Source organism: Etheostoma spectabile, chromosome 18 (assembly GCF_008692095.1).
Source record: "Etheostoma spectabile isolate EspeVRDwgs_2016 chromosome 18, UIUC_Espe_1.0, whole genome shotgun sequence".
Classification (NCBI taxonomy): Eukaryota; Metazoa; Chordata; class Actinopteri; order Perciformes; family Percidae; genus Etheostoma; species Etheostoma spectabile.
The window spans coordinates 8,028,846-8,047,682 of record NC_045750.1 but is presented as its reverse complement, the minus strand read 5'-3'; the positions used below and the strand labels follow the sequence as shown (position 1 = coordinate 8,047,682).

The following is an 18,837-nucleotide window of genomic DNA, read 5'->3' as shown; positions in this document are numbered from 1 at the left end:
CTTATCACACACACAATGTGACATGGCAAAGTAGAGTGAGGATCAGCCTTAATCAGCCATAATGGGTGATAAAATGAGCTTAGCTACTGCTACAAAACACGGCCTTCTTCATAGTTTCAGATCCTCTTCAGCATTCTAACCCAGTGCAACATCATAAGCAATTACAAGCATATTATACAGGGATAACCAGAAAAGAAGAATAGAAATCTAAGAGTAGCAAGTACCATACAAACCATGTGTATTGTGTTTTGACTAACTGAAGTGTGTGCCTTTGAAATGCACAAAATAGATGGAAAAGGATTAAACCCTGTAACAAATATTGACAACAAAATGCAAAACAAACGTGTTTGGAATTTCAACACAGCACCACACTGATCCATTAGACGCAGTAGATATACACTGTGAATAATGCATCACAGACGAGGGTAAGCCCTGTAAGGGCAACTGAGTTTGGTGGTTTTAATATGTTAAGGAAATGTGCTGAGCGTCTGCAAGATGTCACACATTCGTCAGTGCCACTGGGGGAATCAAGCTGACATCTTTGAACACAGCAGGATTGTTATCGGAGACGTGTCTTAACGTGTGTTCAGGGATTTGGGGTACAATGCGTTACTATGTCATAATCAGAGCAGTATGTATACGATCAGTGTGTGGTTCCAGAACGTCATCAGGTTGTGAAAGATGGGATAAAGACGTGACCTGCTGATGGCCATCCTGTCAGAAACCTTATAGGCAAGAAAAGTGAGTGTAAGCTTTCATATATGCACACGTGAGTGCATGTGTGTATTCTTGTGCATTTGTGCGGTAAGCTTCTGTTTGCGTATAAGCGTTTGTTCAGCTGAGCTGCGCTGAGCGGTACTCTGTGTACTTGGCGAATTCAAAGCAATCTGCCACTTCTCCCAAAACTAGCCGAGCGCTGACTGTAACACAAAGGACGTCGCAGAACACCTGCTGAGATAATGGAGATGGCTGGCAGCCAAGAAGACATATGGGTCTCATTCTGGCCCTAATGAAGACAACCTGACATAAATATCAAACAAAACGGACCACTCTTGAGACAGGGACTGTCCCACTACAGTGTAGCTGCATTGACTTAAACATTTGATCATCCTTGGAGTGTTGAAGCATTAGAAAGGAGAACAGAAGCCTGGAGTGAACGCAGAGTTGGGGATGTAATACGATACATTTAATGCATAACAATGCGGCATCGCAAAAGCATAAACATTTCCGTTTTCTTTGAAACCCACAGGCAACACAGCATAACTTCCACTGTTGCAGGATGAAATAATTTCTGCTGCTGTAAACAAGTGCTAGCTCACAGCTCTCACAAAGTGGATGAAGTGTCAGAAAACCTCAGTTTTAAAAGAAAAGCTTCTTGAAGCTTTGAAGGCTTTACTATTCTTAAGTTCTGTCTGTGTTAAAAAAGACAAACATCAATAGCAAGAACACAAGAAATCAGTCACTGCTTAAAAGGAAACCGCTTCTGTGCATATTCAAAAGCAACACCTCGAAACAGCAGCGTTTAAACAACCAATGAGCTTTTGATTTGATTTCTTTCCACAGAATCCTGTGCCAAAATACTATTCTTCCAGTTGTACTTGTTTTCTTGTTCTTCGACCCAAACACCTTTCTCCGGTTCTTCATAACAACTTAAAAAACCTAAAAAAGTAGCAGTAATGCCACTTGCAGCCCCAACCTTCTGATCCATGTGGAAGCCTGCGGCCACTCAGGGAGGCTAACTGTTAATATAACTGCCTGACAAGTAAGCTCTGGCTGTTTAGAGAGATAATGGCCTTAACCACAGGCACAGTAATAGCCTTGTGGTGCTGCCTGGCCAGAGTGGCTAGGAAGGTTGTAGGTAGGCACACTCAAACATTGTATGTTTCCAGAGGTGATTGTTTTTTTTTTTACAGTGGTTTGCAGTACACTGATACTTAAACAATAACAACAACAACAACAACAAAACTTGAGGCAAGATAATACATTAAACTAGTAGCAGCGCTAACAAAAGGCATGTGTTCCTAGCAGCACAGCCTTACCTCCTCCCCCCAGAAGCACAAACCCCACTGTTTATATAGGGTGGTCAATTCCCACCCAATTGCTTCAGTCTATCCCATTCTAATGCAGGTTGATCTACTCCATAACATTAATACTTAGAAATCTCTTAACATATGGAACTCAGTTACCAGTTCATTCCTCTCCCACTGACTACAAAACAGGTCAGGGTTATTCATACATTTTTATATAATAACCAAAAACAGCCAAAATAAATATTCCTGTAAAGAAAGAAAACCCTCTACTTGGTTTGGCCCGGTGATGTCATCCCTGACCACCCTTTTATCATAAAACAGGAAATGCTTAGGCAGGCCCCTTCCCAAACAATTGTCCTGCATGGTGGAACTGAACAAAGGAACAAACAATTGTAAGTATAACACAGAAAAACCATTAATCCATGTTTAAACTTGCAACCTAATAAAATGGAACTGAAACATATGGCTGTGTGTCTACTTACTATAGCTAATGACCTGTATGGGACAAATGGTGAGCAAACCCACTTCGCCACTTTGTCACAAGCCTTCTCTCCACAAAGAAATGTTGCGCTGTCAGTTCACAGCCCTCCATTTTGCCCATTCGTAGTATACCATAATTAATACGCTGTAACTGAAGCATATAACCAAAGCTGAAATGTACAGCATGCAGTACACAGAGGCCCTGTGCTCTCACAGGCGAAAAAGTCAAGCAAAGATGTGAAATGATAATCGTCACAGCTGTCAAATCACATAACAATGGACATTTCTTTACTTCTTTTTTCTATTTCTGCAGCAACACCCAGGGCTAAAATTCAGCCTTGATTTATACATAATAAATGCTGAACAGAATATGCAAAACAGGGCAGAGCACTTCTGTCATCATTTCACACAGACAAAGGCCCTTTTCTACAGTATATGACAGAAATGATTAATAATCATCTATTACTGCCAAAGTTCATCAGCTTCCTGTTTCATCGGGCGCCTGTGTAGCGCTAAATCACACAGATCTTGGGATCCATGTTTCGTAGCTGAAGTCATATTTCCTGGGAGGTTCAAACCAGCCAATTTAGTAACACTCTCATACAATCATGCGGGCTGTAATCTGTTCATTAGGGAAACAATCTAAAAGTGTTTTTTTAAATAATTAATGGCATTTCAATGATGATGTGATGTACTGTACATGTGGGAGCAGCCTTCCTTATAGCATGTTAATGATCCACATCACTCTGCTAATCAGTCAATTAATCACCATCCTATGAATTTAAGCTCTTACTTAGGCCCTGTTCTACATAATGGGTTTTAAACATTCAAATTCATGCTTGGATTACAAATGAGGCTCATTCTGGTGTCATGGTCTTCTTAAGCTGGGCTTCCATTGACAGCCTTTGACAGATGCTGTTAGATGTACAGAGTTATTTTTCTTTTTCAACACACAAGGTTATGTCACAGTGACACAGCACAAGGCATCCACTGACATTTCCGCAATGAGCTAATAAAGCTCTATGGTTGTTGTAGTTCTTTCCTGTGTATCCTTTATGGGTGTGCATACAGTGCATGTTCTTTAAGAGAGGTATTGTCTGATGAAAAATAACCACTCAAAACATTCTCTGGATTTCATTCAAAGACCTCTAAAACCCTTTTAGTCCATTTTGCTTCGGTGATTTCACACAGCACAGCTGAAATCAAACTCATGTTTATTTATCATGTACTTGAATGTCTCATATCAAGAGCTCAGTTAGTCAAAATGGAAATAGAACCTTTGATTTAGAAAAGTAAACAGTGGTGGAACAATATGTATCCATTTCTGGATTGGCTTTTTAAAATTAATATAATCTATATCACTCAGAGGTTAGCAATTGTTTTTTTCAACTGATCTGTAAATGGCAAGGGCCCACATTTAAGTTTTGGCCTTCCATATCTGTTAGAAACACTGTTGATGACACATTCAAGGTCTAGCATTTCTTATTTCATTGATGTTTAAAAATGCCATTATGTCAAAATATCTTTAGCCTGAGCCAGGCTAACTGTGTTACCTTGTTTCAAAGCTTTATGCTAAGCTAAGCTAACCAGGCGTAAGAGTTAGTATTGATCTTCCCATTGAACGCTCAACAAAATAGTAAATGTGTTTTTGTTTTTTTATGAAGAATACATTTGATTTATAATGCTCCATTTGCACATGGTGCATGGCCCATGTAATGACAGATGATGGGGATGAAGAACTAGGGTGGGTTGTTGAGGAAAGTGATGGCAGTACGGAAAAAACTGTTGATGTGTCTGGTGGTCCTGATGCTGATGGAGCCAACCAGTGGCCTGATAGGAGCTTACTGAATAGGCAGTGAGCCACCTGGTTGTTTTTCTCACGATAAAAAGAGGGAGAGAGATAAGGAACAACATGCATCAAAGATACAAACTAGAGATGTTGCAGTTGATGGCGCTGGGGCAATCCCTGTTGCATTGATTTCAACCTTTATTAAAATCTGTCTCTTGTGGGTCCCCCATCTTTATGGAAAAGCAATACTTACTCACAGGAGTAGCCTTCTAAGATCTACTTTTATTGTTTATACACACTGTAGGCTTTTTAAGTTGTCCGGTTTTTATAATGTTGAGAATTACAGAAATAAACTGTGGCAAACTAAAAGGTTAGGTATAAGCGGTTATTCTTTGAAAAAAATATCTGGGTCTGTATGCGATTGATGGTACATTGCACTTCAGTCACTTGCTTTAGCCAAATAAGTTTGGTTACAGGAGCGCTGCCCGTGCTCTCTGATACTGTCATATCTTGATTTGAAACGTACCTCAGCTGACAGAAAAACTAATGTAATTTAGGCTATTTGTGTTCTGCCTGAAGGATCCAGTGACAGGAGTAGATAGAAATGAACAGAGCAGAACAGAGCAACAGATAAATTCTAGTTTTTGTTAAAGCTTACCAAACTCAAACCGAGGGTGATGTTTCTGCTCAATTAACACATTTCACTTTTACCGAGCCTTGTTTGCTCTCTATGCTAATATTTAGACACACTGTTATAGATGAGGCCAGTGCACATGGTGGGCTCCTGCTGGTGAGTTAAGCACTCGGCATCTGTACCGTACCTTTTTTAGAAAGTGCTGTTAACATCCGACCAGACTATTGATGAGAGCTCCCCCCCCCCCCCCCCCCCCCCCCCCCCCCCCCCGACCAAAACCATCACACACTTCAACACACATATCAATGGAATACTACACAGGCAAAACAGAAACACCTTGAAACATCATTCAACAAAACATATACTGTAAGTTGACTTTACACTGAAGGTACAACAAAAATGAGAGGATTGTTATCATCAATCTACTGTTTGAGACGTTTTAGAAACTGAGCATGCATGGAGACACATTGTTTTTAGTGCAATGAATTTCTGACAGCCATGAAAAACACTACCTCTTAATCCTCTAGTAAATATTCTGTACATAATACATACATATACTGCAATTATAATTTCCTTTTTTCAGTTTAGAAACTACAGTACACCAGACTGACAAAACGTGCAGCAAATGAACTCTTTGCCATTGTTTTTCCCAGTTACTCTTTCCTTGAAAATGTAATGCCAAGTGCAGAAAAAAGAAAAAGTGGTGCAGAGGAGCTATTATAGGAGACATTAAAATTGGTTTCTACAATTTGTGGTAAACAATTATTAATTCAGCTCCCCAAATTACACTACTGGGTATTATGTCCCCAAATATGCTAAATATCATAACATTACCATCGGAGAATATTAAGCCATACATCCCCACGTCTTGTGACAGATTACAGACAACAAAGAGGTAATGACATCCTGAAGCAGTCTTACTCTAACATGTGCAATATGTTCTGCCCTATCAATAGTCAAACAGGCTATATTGGAGCTGAGCTGACACATTGTTTGGCTCCTCATATGTGGAGAGCCTTTGGCAATGAAAACTGTGTTATATGGCCTAGTAGTGCTGACAGGTTTCTTTCTCCTTTCTCTGCCCTCCTCCTCCCCCTCCTCTCTTTATTTCCCCCTCTTCTAGGCTGTGGAGAGGCTGGCACGTGGCAACAGGAGGGGGGAAGAATGGATCTTCAGCCCGGTGTAAGAGCCTCCCACAGGGAAGCCGGCGTCAGACGAAATGCCTCATGGGCCGTTGACCTGCTGTCTCTCTGATTTATGGCGGCTGGGGGCCTCTGGCCAGTGCAGACTCCTCTCCTCTTTCTCCTCCATTTTCCTTTTTACAAACTGCAGGATTTTAAGGAGCCACACACACTGCACCATCGTCTACAGGAGTATCCAAATAGGAATTCCTCGCAAATGCTGAGCTGCAGCACAAGCCCACATACAACTCCTGCTTACTGCACGGTCTCACACAAAAACAAACACTCCCATAAACATTTGTACACTGCAGCACCGTGTCCCACGATCCCGTCACATGTCTATCAGACCGAGCCTGCTCTAAGAGTATTCTGCATTTGACTGTGTGTGGATTACTATCCGTCATGGTGTGTCAGCTGTAGAGCACTTGGTGTAGTTGCTGCTCAGGGGCAGAGGCGGATCAATGGAAGTTCGTTGAGTAATGAGGTGATGTTCCTGTTTTCACATGGTCTGAGAGCAATCAGCAGCCAGCATTTCTCAGCTGACTCTATACACTGTTCTGCTTCTACACTGCTATAATCATCCTCCTCTTGCGGACTATTAGTGTAGTGACTTATAGTATTGTTTTAATATCAGACAAACTAGCCAAACATATGCTCCTGTGCACACCAGAGCTGTCAGAGCACCTTTAACAGAATTTATTTTCTCCAACCGTAAAGATTTGGAGTGGACACAGTGCCGTATTCAACTTCTGAACTATTTCTGCTTTTGAAAGCTGGGGAGTGAGACTGAGAGCCAGCAGGTGCCCTCACCATGGTGTTGCCGCCACCAGACAAACGCCACGTGTGCCTGACAACCATCGTCATCATGACCAGCATGGCCTTCATGGACGCCTACCTGGTGGAGCAGAACCAGGGTCCCAGAAAGATCGGTGTGTGTATTATAGTACTGGTAGGGGATGTATGCTTCCTCATAGTGCTGCGATATGTGGCAGTGTGGGTCGGTGCCGAGGTGCGCACCGCCCGACGAGGATACGCTATGATCCTGTGGTTTCTGTACATCTTTGTCCTGGAGATCAAGCTCTACTTTGTCTTCCAGAATTGCAAGGCAGACAGGAAGAGTCTGGAGACGGTGGCCCGGAAGGCTTTGACGTTATTATTATCTGTATGTGTACCAGGCTTATACTTGGTTCTTGTGGCTCTGGATAGTATGGAATATGTGAGAACTTTCCGGAAGAAGGAGGACATGAGGAGTCGTCTATTCTGGGTGGCTCTGGACCTGCTGGACCTGCTGGATATCCAAGCCAACCTGTGGGAGCCCCAGCGGACAGGCTTGCCCATCTGGGCCGAGGGCCTGATGTTCTTCTACTGTTATATCCTGCTGCTCATCCTGCCCTGCGTGTCGCTCAGTGAAATCAGCATGCAAGGGGAACACATGTCGCCCCAGAAGATGATGCTGTACCCAGTTCTGAGCCTGGTCACCATAAATATGGTCACCATCCTCATAAGAGGAGTTAACATGGTGCTGTTTCAGGACAGCCGTGTTTCCACCATCTTTGTCGGAAAGAACGTGGTGGCCATCGCCACAAAGGCGTCCACCTTCCTGGAGTACCGCAGACAGGTGAAGGAGTTCCCCCACCCGCAAAACGCCATGGCGCTAGAGCTGCAGCAGAACAGCCACACGCAGCCGCTGCCCAACACCACCAGTTTGCCACATGAACCTTCGCCGGCGCAGGATGTCATTGACACATGACCGCCAGTGCTGGACAGAGCACCATTAGAAACTGACTGCTTTTTATGAAAGCTCCAGGATTGGAGGTAGATAGAGAAATCAGCTGCATGACAGGATGATATTCTGCTCTTGTCAAGCCAACATGAACTGCTGTGAAACCATAAAAGAGATTTTCAGCATCACCTGCCTGTCAGAACAAACTGTAAACCTACACTTGACTGAGTGCAGTGTGCAGACTTTAAAAACAAGTCAAAGGTTTTTATCGTGCTATTGTGTTTTTAAATTGTTTCAAATGTTTTAAAAGTTCAAACTTTTATTAGAGACAATCTCCAAAGCCTGGTGACATTATATTGTGAAAAAAATGGACAGTTGGTCCCCCTTCGGTGAGTATCTTGTATTTTTTAAAGGTCACTTTTTTGACAGTGCATCTGTGGCATTTCCTTTGAATTCTTGCATCAAAGGACATTCCACTCAGTGTGAAGCAATGATGGAGAGGAGGAGAAGTGAGTGACAAGGGTCAGTCACAGGGGGGATACCAGTGCTGTGCTAGAGCAAGGTTGATGGCCGACGAATGCGTTTCCTTCTGTGTTTGGTTCTGCTGAGAAATGAGTACTGTGGAAGTTGCTGCCTATGTCAGTGTGACGCTTTACGACCAAAGGTCTGATTAAAGCACCGGAGCTCAGCACTATACCATCCACTGCAGGCATCCAAGCGTGTTTTGTGTGTGTGTGTGTGTGTGTGTGTGTGTGTGTGTGTGTGTGTGTGTGTGTGTACGCACACTAGTCTATAGAGTATGTGTACCCTCAAGCGTACGTGTTCACCACAAGAGGTTTCTTTTCTTTTTTTTTATTGTTCTGGAACAGGTGGGAGTTGTTGATGTGTGGCGTATGATGAATTGCAAATGAGACAAAATATGTAGTGAGTGATAAAAACAAAAAACGACTATGATGGGGGTAAGATAATTTTTGTTTCTTGTACTGTACATTCCTCTAAAACTAGTGGAAGCCTTGAAGACAATGAAGAGAGACTAGAGAACCCTCACTGAAGAATTGACAAAAGATAAAGCATACAAACTATAACAAACAGAAAATAATTTGCTGATGTTCTTCAGTTTACTATTATTATTATTATTATTATTATTATTATTATTATTATTATGTACATTCTTTACTTGTTGGAGGCCAATAATGTTTTAATAAAAGTATAAATAAAAGAATAATTACATGGGCATGGTTTCTTTTTCCAAATTCTGATCAAATAGTATTAATATAATACTATTATTTTAAGTTAAAGTTACAGTGCATAGTTTCTGTTGTCCCCATGAGGAATTTGAAGTAATGCGTCCGCATGATACAAGCCTTACGTGATTGCGCACTTGCCCCCACCCCTGCTCCACGCAGTTGCTAGCAGCCAAGGAGGACAAGGAGGATTAACAAACATGATGGACTCTTCAGAAGAGGTAATTATGTCCACTCAAGATTCTGCGTGGGAAAGTCCCTGGACGCCACAATCTTCTGAACATAGCCATACTGAGAAATACAGAGAGAGTTGTGTGGAGCCAATAGTCTTAATTAGCTTTGAAGCAACTCACTCGGCAACGGCTTGAATGTAACGAACGTCTATGTATATCAAAAGGTTACGCACTAAAGCTCTAACTTGAACAGTATTTGGTGTTGTTGGTGTTGTACTGTAAAGCAACAGCAAAAACATGTTTTGTTATGTTTTGCATAGAAGTATCTACACAGCACATAAACATTTAGGCTGGGCAGGCTCCTCCTGGACTCCAGCATTCATTTTCTACCCCTCGGGCTATCACATTTGGGGAAAAAGCAGCAATAAATTAATCTTTAAAATGTGATTAAAATGTATGAACCTTTTCTCAACTTGTTTCTCCCTTTTCCTCCCAGTTCTCTTTTTTGCCTCCCCAGTAGCTTTTTTTTTGTTCCGTTAACACTAATCTTCTCTGTGCAGACCCGCTATCAGTTATAAAATATAACTTTTAGAGCTGATGAATTGCCTCTGTGTTTCACTCTACTTTCGGCAGGTTAACAGCTGATCTCAGCTCACAGAGACACACTCCATTAGCAATAACTGTCAGCTGCAGAGTGACCAAGAGACTATTACCAAAATAGGGGTCATTTTCTGCTTTAAAGCATAATCGAGGACATTTTTAAGAAGATCATTCATGGTTTTTAGAACAGCTCAAAGCTGTTTATTTGCACCATTGGAGATAAAAAAATTAGACTAACTGGACTGAAACAAGACCTGAACAAAATTTAGTCCTATTATAATTTACCAAAGGTATATATGACTAACCGCTGGCATCAAACCTATTATTAATTAAAGGTCTCCAAGGTACAGTATATTTGCTTGTTCATAAACTAGGACTTTTTTTGCTAAATATGCAAAACCCAGAGAGGAAGACTCACACAAAAACCCTTTCATTCCCCGCACCCACTATGTTGTTGCTTCAAGCTCATCGCACAACCAATCGTTTAACTGGGTTGGTGAGAAGGATCAGTTTGGGGCTTACAGTATCTGCACAAACTGACAGTTCTCTTCTCTTAGAATCTCTACTGTTGAAAGATATTGATTGTTCTTGCTGGAGTATTAACTTTTCATTCATCCAGTTCATTCTGGTTGTCTGTTTTCACTTCAGCTCCTGGCCTAAAATCTGACACATGATATGCAAACATATTAGGTCACTCTGACATAGTGTAGTTTTGCCTCTACTTGTAAGGTATTTCCTACTGTTGAATTTGTCATGGCTCTATTAAGTTGTTTATATGCTTATATATTGTTTTTATATGTTACATGCTATCTATATTTTGTTTTAGTTTATTTATGCATTGTCATTACTGTAAAGTAAACAGCTGAGAGGGATTCATGAATTCTGACTATTCGGGGTCATTCCAGTTCATAGCTGATTCCTGTCAGTACATTGTACTCACCAAGTAAATTGCTGAGATCTGGGAACGTGGTGGCAATCAGCATCGCTAAAAGGAAATCTGAGGGAAAAAAAACACACAGTCAGACAGTCATGCAGGTTTCAAATGAACCAAAGCAGTAGCCACAGCCAAACTTATTTGGAGGAGAAAACAAGCGCAAATGGTAAAATTATTATGTATCTTTTAACACCAGAAGTTCTCTCTCAGGACTAATTATCTCTTAAGCTTGTACTACTCAGATTTTCTGCCAGGTTTTGTGGCAAAAGTTCAAACTAATTAAATGTTGACCCCAAATATGCTGACCTGCGTGTCCACTGGAATTCTGGCATGGAAGTTAGGATGGGGAACATATTACTGGAGAGAAGAATTGAGGATCTTTGAATTCCTGGAGTAAATTAACTCTACTCTCTGGCCTTACCAGGACATGGGGAGAAAGGAGGATGTGATAATAGGAAAGAAATTTAATATTGTGATTGTTTACACTTTGACTGTCTGTCGCATCCAATAAAGCTGCTCTGCAGGATTGGGTGAAGCACTTTATTCTTAGCACGACCACATGCAAACTATGCCCTGTTGTACGTTTGATGTGAAAGTGACGTAACCCAAACAGTTTATTGTAGTAAACATCCAACACAGTTTACAGACCACTGCTTCAACCTTGACCAATCTTACTAACCGTAGTACAGGTGCATGGTTTGCCATGCACCTGTAGATAAGTAGAATAAAGTAGATAAAATAAAGTGGTTCAGATAATCTACATTTTTGGATTGTTTACTCAAAAGCAGGACATCGCTGCTGCCTCGTAGCATAATATGCTGTTGGGAAAACGGGTGCAACCAGTTTTTTTTTTTTTTAACTGTGCCTTACTTTGCTGTTTAAATTATTGAACATTAATATTGCATTACACGGTTTACTGTCAATCATCCGTCACCCACAGGAAGAGAAATTGCTCTCCCCCAATAAATAATCCCTCAAAATCGTGTCATCTTGAACACTATCATCACATCCAGGTCTCCATATATAGAGCATCCTTATTAGCGAAGACAGCAGTTAATCTAGTTTTGCCACCATGCAACAAAAACAAGTAGATTAAAAAAAAAAGAAAATCTAATTATACACCTCGTGCACCACAAAATGATTTGCTGAATGTAAATAAGCTATAAGTCTAAATGTTGAAATGACTAGGGTATCACCTTTTTAACTCAAACAGAGCTAAGCATTGTGAGGTGACAAAATGTCTGAGACTGTGGAGCCCACATTGGTTGGCTCTCTGCTGCAACTCACATTACTACATCTCTCTTACAGCAGACTACGCTAAATGTTTTTTCAACGAATGGGAATGGAGAACCAGGTCCAGCAGTTAATTAAAAAGGCCGCCCTGTATGAATAAAAGCCACTCCTTGGTACTCTTCAGAACCTGTATGTCTCTAACTGAGACCAAATCTTTTCTGTGGTCTGGCTCACAGCTCATTGTTAGGCTCACAGCATAATGCCACTATTGTTTGAATAAATCTGGTCTGCACAAGTGGTTGAAGGGGAGATAGTAAATGACAAATTTGGAAAAAGAATAAATCACCTGTGGCTGCCTCTGTGACAGATCACCTTTCCTAGACCCTCTGAGCGGGGGATTCATCCATAAATCCCCAGACATGCGTGTAATTGTGCTCTATCCATATGCAATAACGTGGTAAAAGCGCTTTTACTCTCTCTGCCTCTGATTTACTGTGTAACCATCACTTCCTGTAGCACCTATCTCAGCTCAATTAAATCAGAAACAACCAGATGAGGGTTGCATTTTTAGATTTAGACTCTCTCTTGACCACATTTGAATTTGCTGATTGAAGCAGTTTGTCCACTCAGGTACTACACTCCTTAATAAATGTCTCCATTCTCACGCCAATCACTTCGTTGGCCACACGCTAGGGTTGGGCGTTAATACTGTATACTGCAGGGTCTTAAAAATAGCAACGGTATCAGTTTCAATAGCGTCATTAAAAAAAAGCAATGGACTTATATAGGAGAGGAGGATTAAATCCAATTTATTTAATACCTAACAAATGCTTATGTGTGGTTGTCATCACGTGAAGGGGAGGGAGGGGGGGATGGCAAGTCTTGCACAGTGAGCTGGTCTCGAAGAAGAACACGACTTCTGCAGTTTGGCAGCATTTTGGGTTCCGACCTAATGAAAAGGGAGAAGTGTTTCAGTATTAGTGTTTGGTATTCAGTTTCTGAACAGTGTAGGCACTAGTCATCATTTTTAATTAGTCACGTAATCCCATATACCGTAAAATAGGGAGAAGGTTTGACTGTATCAAAATGTGGATACCGCCCAACTCTACTACACGCGCCTTCAACTGTACTACCCACTGCACACAGTAATCTATATGGAAATCACTCTGACTGCTCTTCCATCATTAAACTGCAACCTATTGTCCATTAGAGGCTTGGTCAACATACAATAACCTTTTTGCCAAAAGGTAAGTGAGACAAAGTGGGTTTTATATATATATATATATATATATAATATATATATATATATATATAATATACACACATATATATATTTGCATATTCACAGCTCACTATGGCAATTATGTGTTTGTTTTTTTCAAAGTCTTATACTGTGGGTCAAGAAGACCCAACATCAAACAGGAAGTATACTATTACCATGGAGCGAGTGAGCAGGCTACAAATTGAGCCCCGCAATTATTTCTCCCATATTTGTTTACATTTTGGCAACCAAGCCCCATTTGAAAGTATGTCAAATTAGCCTTTAGCTGTTTCTGAATGCAAATGTTCCCATGGATGTACAGAAAACCACTGGATTACTCTGCTACTAAAGAAAACTCGATGTTTCTGAGGTGAGTTCCACAGTTAGGCCAGCAGATTTACAGACTTATTCACAATTTCTTTGTGTAACAATAATAATCCTTTCGGTTGTACTTTAACGCTGAGGTAGACACAAACTGGTTCACACATACATGGAGTTTGGTGACATGTTAACTGTGCACTGTAGCTTCATCCATTTAAACCTGAACGGTGTAATCAGCCAGACTAATTTAAAACACCTGTGTGTGAGAGCAGGGGCTTACTCTTCTCATTATATTTACGGTGGGTCATTTCACATTATACTACGTGTTGTTTTTACATTGGTGTGTGGATTTTTTTCAACAAGATACGCCTTGTAAACCAACGTTATACGCTTAAGACATGCTGGGAGGTGTATTTCTGAACCTTGGAGAGAGCTAGCTTTCCTTCTTTATGCTATAGCCTACTAGCTAAAGGTAGGCTAATAGTCGGCTGGCTCCTTCCGCTTTCCTTAACTCACAGACAAGAAAGTTGTATGATATTCTCATTTAACTCTAAGTAAGAAAAGCCAGATATTTTCCTCATTATTTAGCGGAAAAATAACAGAGCTAAATTAAAGATTGGACTTACATTAGTCAGGTGGCCAGAAACAAAACTCTTCATAGCTGCTCGGTGTGTAACATTAAATGTTTGCACCAACTTCATATAACGATAAGTCGACGATGCATTTCCAGGTTGTTGCGCTGCCCCCTAGTGGCAAACATAATAATTAATGAAGCTTAAATCAAGTACCATTCAGGTGCAAAATAGAAAAAAGGAAAAATGGTGTCGCAATCATAGACCGTATATTATTGGGTTAATATTAACGGTCTATGGTCGCAATACATAGACTTAGAAAAGTATCAAAATAGGCATCACATGAAAAAAAATACAAATGTGTAAGAAAAAAGCACTAGAGAGATTAAACATGTTTAAAGAAAAACAAATAAAATTAGAAAATGTAAATAATCACCTTAATTAAATTAAACACAGATTATACAGAAAGAAACCACACAATTGAAAATAGGCTATTGATTTAATATTTAATCATTTAAGATATTTGACAAAATGTTATTCACTAATAGGAGGAGTATCATCCTATTTTAACGATGGATAATAAATTGTTTTAATATAAAATTAGATTTATGTGTGAATCTATATTTTAGGCTACAAGAAATACAAACCTTGGACTCTGTCCAGCACTAATGTGTTCTCATAATAATGGCTGTCGGTGGATTAGCAAAAATCCACAGCGCTCAGCGATCTATGGCAGACACATCCTAACCATAACCTTGATTAAAGGTCCCAGCGCACTCAACATTAGATTTTCCAGATGTTGTAATCAAATCAATCAGTCTCCAGTCCTAGTGAAGGTAAGCTACAGCTGTAGTTTACCTTCACCAAGGCTGACTTAATATTCATACATTCGTAGATAAGGTGTTCTGTTACCGGCATAAATTGTTACAGGCTACAGCGTGTGCAGAATGGATTCATTACTGAACCACGATGCACAAGGGAACAGATTGTGGAGGCTGCCATAAACAGATACACATAAATGAAAGCTGAGTGTGCATCGTGGTAAAAGTCCTGCTGTTAGTTGTGAAAACAGCTGACTGTCCTCTGACTTTATGACTTGATTTCTGTGCCATTTTAGAACTGCCTTCATTATTGGCTGCTTAAAAAAAAAAAAGACCCAAAACATCCAGTGACCACAGGTTATCTGATAATGTCACTGTCCTCCTCATTATTCAGTTTATTTGAATTTGATCTAGTTATAAAGTCTGCAGACGGTTTAAATACCAGGGAAAGGTCACATAGTGGTGCGCGGTAGCAATGTAGCCTACCACTGGAGGATTTTGGACTGCTAACTGACTTTAAATGGACTCAGCCAGTGGATGTTTGACTGCTGAACAAAAAGCCAGGTGGAACACAGGTCCAAATGGAGAACCTGGGTGTCAATGCCAAGAAAACCAATGAAAAGAAGCAGCATGATAAGATCAGTGTTGACGGTACAATTCACCAAATTGTATTGAAAAATGTTGTTTACATGCTATGTCGAAATGTTTTGCTTTAAATGCTGTACAGTACTTTGAAAAGCATCCTGATCCAAAGGATTAGCTCACAACAATCTTAAAAGAGAAATTAATGTAACTTACCTTTGGGTTCTCTACAACATTCCTTTGACATTTGTATCACGGTAATACAAATTACTAAAAATCCAGCCCCACAATCTACTGTCACAATGCTAAGAATGTGTCATGTGAATAGCTCATTTTGTCTAGAAAGTAAGAAATGTTTTTTTTTTATAGTCAATGTTTTTGTTTGTGAATTATTGAACATCTATATGCACCTAAAACACGTTCAAAATAAACAATCTGAGCAAGCAAACTCCTTCTTTGGTTGAACTATCCACTGCCCAGTGACATTTGCACTTTGTGACAAGAGTTGACAAGAAAACCAAAGCTTCATTTTTAAGTGGCTCCAAGCTAAAAAGCATTGGACCACTGATTTTACTAACACTATTTCACACAAACCCAAGAGACCTTTGAGTGTTACAGGTCACCAGAAATAATATTTTTTTTGGTAAAAAGTAGTTCAGGTGAATGCATTCACAGCAAGGTCTGTGGATTATCTTGCGTAAGCAGTACATTATTTCTGGAGAGAGATGTTGCTGTTGAATTTTTTTTAAGATTTTTTTTTTCATAGTTGTGATTGTGAGCACCACAAGAAAAAAAAATTCACTTCCATTGAATAATGGAAGGTAGAAACACATGAGATAATATCTCAAAACCAAAACTATCTGCTTGAATAAACACCACAAGAGGTAAATGAGAACATCCTTGCTCTGTTATTTGGTTGAAGTAACTCAACAAAGATGTTCAGTCAGAGTTCCCCAGCTAATGTTAGTACGCTACAGAGAAAGCCAAACGAACCAGTATTAAAGAAAACAGGGGCGACCCACAACCCGTTGTGTTCAGCAGCACGGGATTCCCTTATGAGAGACTGCAGCAAGCAGGAGCCCAGTTTGTTCCCAATCCATCAAAACAGAACAGCAATTTATCAAACTGCAGAGTGGAGTCAAAAAATACTGGCAAGGCTCAAACAAGGAAAGAAAATGTCCCCTGTAACTGCGGGGGTGGTGGGTGAACAGATAAACAACTTTCCAAAGCAAGATTACAGTGTTGTATATGTGGAGGCCAGGATGAGCGGGCGTTGTCTCTAACTGTGGCACAACAAATGGTAGAGTGGAGCTAAGCCGGCGTTCACAGGAGACCCACAGTAGCTGCCCAAACAGACTTGTTAGGGGGCAGAGAGGGAACTCACCAGTGCACAAGATCACGGCTGACAGAGAAGCTTGTTAACTGCAGAACGGTAGCCAAAAGGGTGTCTCATTAGGGAGAGGCACCAGCAGCATGCACGGTCAATGCTGGGCTCACCAGATGGCTGCCAGTCTGCTGGCCGATGAATAATATGGACATCCATCATTAACTAATTATGTCCAGTATGTTTTCTGTGCAGGATATCTCATAGAAAGCATTTATTCCAGTCATGGTTTGGATAAAGTCACAGTTTGATATTTGAAACTTTATATCACACTGGCAGAGTCTTATTCACTTGGGTAAAGGAGCTCCATTTACATTTCACACTGAGCTGTGACAAAGTTGGTCTGTGACACTGGGACATAAATCCCGTTACAACATTGCCCCCTACTGGTGCTAACAGCTAAGAATCCAGATTGATGGAGGCAAGATGCAATCAAAACATAAATTTTACCATCAATGGACTCTTCACATGTTCCCAGCCGTCACTATAAATAACAAATTGTTTGCAATCACCACGTCTGGGTGCAGAGCTCTTGATCTTGATTATCGCACAAGATAAGTTCGCAGTAAGGACCGATACATCATTATTCACCATTCACTCAGGGAACTATACAAGCTGTTGCAGCAAAGTCTAAATCACAAGTGGGACTCAGGGATGCTTAAAACTAAAAGCAGATGATTTGTTATCTAATATCAAACTTATTACAAAAATGAAAAATGATCTTTGCATGATATTACTGTACTTTGAGCGTTGATTAAGTGTGAATGTATCCACAGCTGATTGATTGGAAGAACTTTAATTAAAAATCTGTACATTTTTGAAAGAAAAGCATGGCCAACAGAACGAAAAAAGAAAGGATGCAATCAACCAGAGTATGGCCAGAATGTATTAGAGAGATTTTGAGGGGACATGAACTACTTCTGTTGAAAAGCGCTTTAATCTCTGCTGCTGCAACAGAATAGCTGAGAAAGTACAACAAACTGGTTAACTTTACCTTAAGGGTAATTTCACTAAGAAATATTATCTGAAACTGCTCATATCAAAACTGGGAAAACTGCACCATGCAATTTGGCTTCTGGTTTAAGGGGGGGGGGGGGAATCTTTTGAGTCAGCAAGTCTAAAGATGTCCTCAAGTGTTGTAACTGTTAATTGAATCTTACAATAATTACAGAAAAGACCATTTTAGTACAAGATATTGTTGGAAGATAATTATTCTACTGTATATAACTTTGGAAGTGTGGTATGAGAGAAAAATAGACTGTACCCCTTCTTGGCTCCATTTTCAGTCTTTAGTAAATCTAGCACGTAAATTAATGCTTTGGCCAATCACAGGTCATTTCACAAAGAGAATTCCTATTGGCCGTTCTGCAAATGCCTATGCCGTGCAACAAAAAGGGGAAAGGGAGAGCTACAGGGAGAGGTCTCAGTCTACTTCAAATCCTGGTATTGCTTTGCTTTCTACCCCCCATGTATAGTATCTACCTCTCCAACCTCCTCCACCCATACACTCCAAATGGAAACCTGCGGTCCTCAGACGCTGGCCTGCTCTCCATTTCCAAAACCAGACTCTATTCCTTCGGAGACAGAGCCTTTAGTGTTGCAGCTCCATCCCTCTGGAACACCCTCCATGCAGAAATCCAAAATACTACATCCCTGGACATTTAATAAAAACTCCTGAAACACCACCTGTTCACCACAGCCTACAACCTCCCTTAGCTTAGCCACAGTCATTATGTAAAGTGCTATTGGGCTTCGTGAAAGGAGCCAAGTAATTACTGTAGTTCAGTTTATCAGTCATGTAGAGTATTTCACAGCCTATCCAAACAATTGTAAAAGGGTCTTCTATGGCTCTGAAGGGAGCTTTCCAAAGTTTGA

The 18,837-nt window shown here is 40.4% G+C and overlaps 1 protein-coding gene across 1 annotated transcript in view; it reads left to right on the top strand.

Annotated features, from left to right (window-relative positions):
* The window catches only part of tmem121ab (transmembrane protein 121Ab), a 49,217-nt gene extending 40,421 nt beyond the window's left edge, over positions 1-8,796 (top strand). Inside the window, exon 2 of the mRNA XM_032543509.1 lies at positions 6,057-8,796. Coding sequence (XP_032399400.1) covers positions 6,926-7,864 — 939 coding nt within the window. The 5' untranslated portion in view covers positions 6,057-6,925 and the 3' untranslated portion in view covers positions 7,865-8,796. The remainder of the gene's footprint in view (positions 1-6,056) is intronic.
* Positions 8,797-18,837: the final 10,041 nt, after the last annotated feature.